The 2,579-nt window shown below is 39.2% G+C and overlaps 1 protein-coding gene across 1 annotated transcript in view; it reads left to right on the top strand.

The window, feature by feature from the left end:
- The first annotated feature begins 426 nt into the window (after positions 1-426).
- The window catches only part of LOC116091701 (olfactory receptor 5W2-like), a 12,485-nt gene continuing 10,332 nt past the window's right edge, over positions 427-2,579 (top strand). The window contains exon 1 of the mRNA XM_031373222.1: positions 427-536. Coding sequence (XP_031229082.1) covers positions 427-536 — 110 coding nt within the window. The remainder of the gene's footprint in view (positions 537-2,579) is intronic.

Raw genomic sequence — 2,579 nt, 5'->3', positions numbered from 1 at the left:
AAGACCTAGCTATACCACTCTTGAAAATGTACCCCAAAGATTGTTCCAACATCTCACAAAGACAATTGCTCAATTATTTTCATAGAACTTTTATTTGTATAAAACCAAGATACCATTTGTATAAAACCAAGATACCATGAATGCTCCAGGCAAATGAATGGAACTTGAAAATATCATCTTGATTGAGGTAACCCAGTGCCAAAAGGGCATGCATGGTATGTACTCAGTTATATGTGGATATTAGCCATAAAACACAGGTACCATATTACACTCTACAGACCCAAAGAAGCTAAACAAGAAAGAAGGCCCACATAGAGGGGGAATAAAGTAGTCATAAGAAACAGATGGAGAGAGGGAACTGGGAGGGAGGGAGGATGGAGATGGGAATGGCAGATTCAGGATTAGGTACGAGAAAGGACAGGAGAAATGGTTAGATTCCATGATAATGAAGGGATATCTGCAACTGATGGGAGTGAGGAGATGGATGCATCTCCAGGTTTGTGCATGGCCTGGGAAAGGGAACTGCATAAGAATCAGTGAGTGCTACCTTAGCTGTGACTCACTACATTGCAGATACAGAACCTGAAAAGACAACCTCCTATCTGCAGACAGGAACCCCAGTGGAAAGATACAGACACCAACCCACCCACAAAACATTCAACCCAAAATTTATCCTGTCTACAAATAATGCAGGCATGTGGAAGGGAGCAGAGAATGGGGGAATGGCCAATCAATCATCAGTCCAACTTGAGACCCATCCTACGGGCAACCACTAGTCCCTAACACTGTGAATGATTCTCTGTTATACTTGCAAAGAGGAGCTTGTTGTCCTGTGTGAGACTCCACACAGAAGTTGAATGTGAGAGACACAGACACTCACAGTCAAACAGTGTATGGAGCTTGGGGATTTTCAAAGAAAAGGATGAAGGATTGCAGGCCCTGAAGGGGATAGGAACTCCACAGAAGACCAACAGTCAATTAACCTGAACCCTGTGGCTCTCAGAAACTAAACCACCAGCAAGAACATACATAGGCTGGAACTAGACCTTCCCACTCATATGTAGCAGATGTGCAATTTGAATTTTATTTGTGTCTTGAACAACTGGAGCTGAGGCTATCCCAAAAGCTACTGTCTGTCAGTGGGATATATTCTACTAGCTGGGCTGCTTTCTCTGGCATCAATGTGAGAGGAAGCACCTAGCCTTGCAGAGACTTGAGGCACTAGGGTACAGGGAAAACTTAGGGGGACCCCATTCTACCAGAGAAGAAGGGGAGGGGAGAAGGATTGTAAGAAGTAGTGATGGGAGGGAGGCATGTTCAGTGAGCATGAACAGGTTGCAAAGTTAACCTGTTCACAAAATAAATAAATTAAATTTTAAAACAACACATTTCAATATTTTATGATATTAAGAACTTGCTATAAGTGCTGGGCAGTGGTGGCACATGCCTTTAATTACAGCACTAGGGAGGCAGAAGCAGGCAGGTTACTGAGTTCGAGGCCATCCTGGTCTAAAGAGTGAGTTCCAGGACAGCCAGGGCTACACAGACAAACCCTGTCTCAAAAAAAACAAAAACAAAAATAAAATAAAATTTAAAAAAAGTAAAGAACTTGCTATAAGTCAATAAAAAACTACTGAAAGCAGAATAAATTATTTTAATAAACTGAAAGGAACAACACTTTGTTTCTAATCACATTATTAATTTTATGCAATGAATATACATAGTGACATCACTTGTTTCAAATTTGGTGTTAATATTATATTCTTGAGTATGTAAAAGAGCAATGTCTCTTCATTTCTGTGCCTTCTCTTGTATTCTTTTTTCTGTTTGCATTATCCAATTCCATGTGTTAGCTTTTGTTTTATCTTGTTATTTTAATATTACCCTTTAGAAAACTGTTTGCTTTCTAATGACAGACAGAAATCAGTTGAATCCATATGGCTTGGTATGTGGAGAGAGACTGAGAGAAGAGAGGGAGTAGAAGTGTTAATCATATATATTACGTGAGAAAAATGTATTTTCAGGGCAATAAATAGTCACTGAATTCAAAAATATATATAAACTAATACTTATCTTTAGGCAATGAGCTAATAATGTTTCCTCTTCTCACTAAGTAAATGTGAACAAATGATTTTTTGTATTTTGGGAATTAACATAAATCTGTGCAGGTATATGGATATAGAATAGTTCCCTATTTTATAGCATTAAAAATATATATTATAGCCAGGAGGTGGTGGCGTGTGCCTTTAATCCCAGCACTTGGGAGACACAGGCAGGTGGATTTCTGAGTTTGAGGCCAGCCTGGTCTACAGAGTGAGTTCCAAGACAGCTAAGGCTACACAGAGAAACCCTGTCTCGAAAAAAACAAACAATCAAAAAATGGAATCCCGTCCCCCCTTGCCCCCCCAAAAACCCTTCTGTAAAACAAATACATGCACATCTTCAACCTTTCACTTTGCTTTATTATTATTGCTACACAAGTGGCACCTTAGCAATGATTCCATTCAATTCAACATATTTATGTCTGCATTGCCACCAAGTAACATCAATGAAATATAAAAAGCCATTGAAGAACATCA

Source organism: Mastomys coucha, unplaced genomic scaffold (assembly GCF_008632895.1).
Source record: "Mastomys coucha isolate ucsf_1 unplaced genomic scaffold, UCSF_Mcou_1 pScaffold15, whole genome shotgun sequence".
Taxonomy (NCBI): Eukaryota; Metazoa; Chordata; class Mammalia; order Rodentia; family Muridae; genus Mastomys; species Mastomys coucha.
The sequence above is the reverse complement of the archived record's forward strand: the minus strand, read 5'-3'. Positions and strand labels throughout refer to the sequence as shown.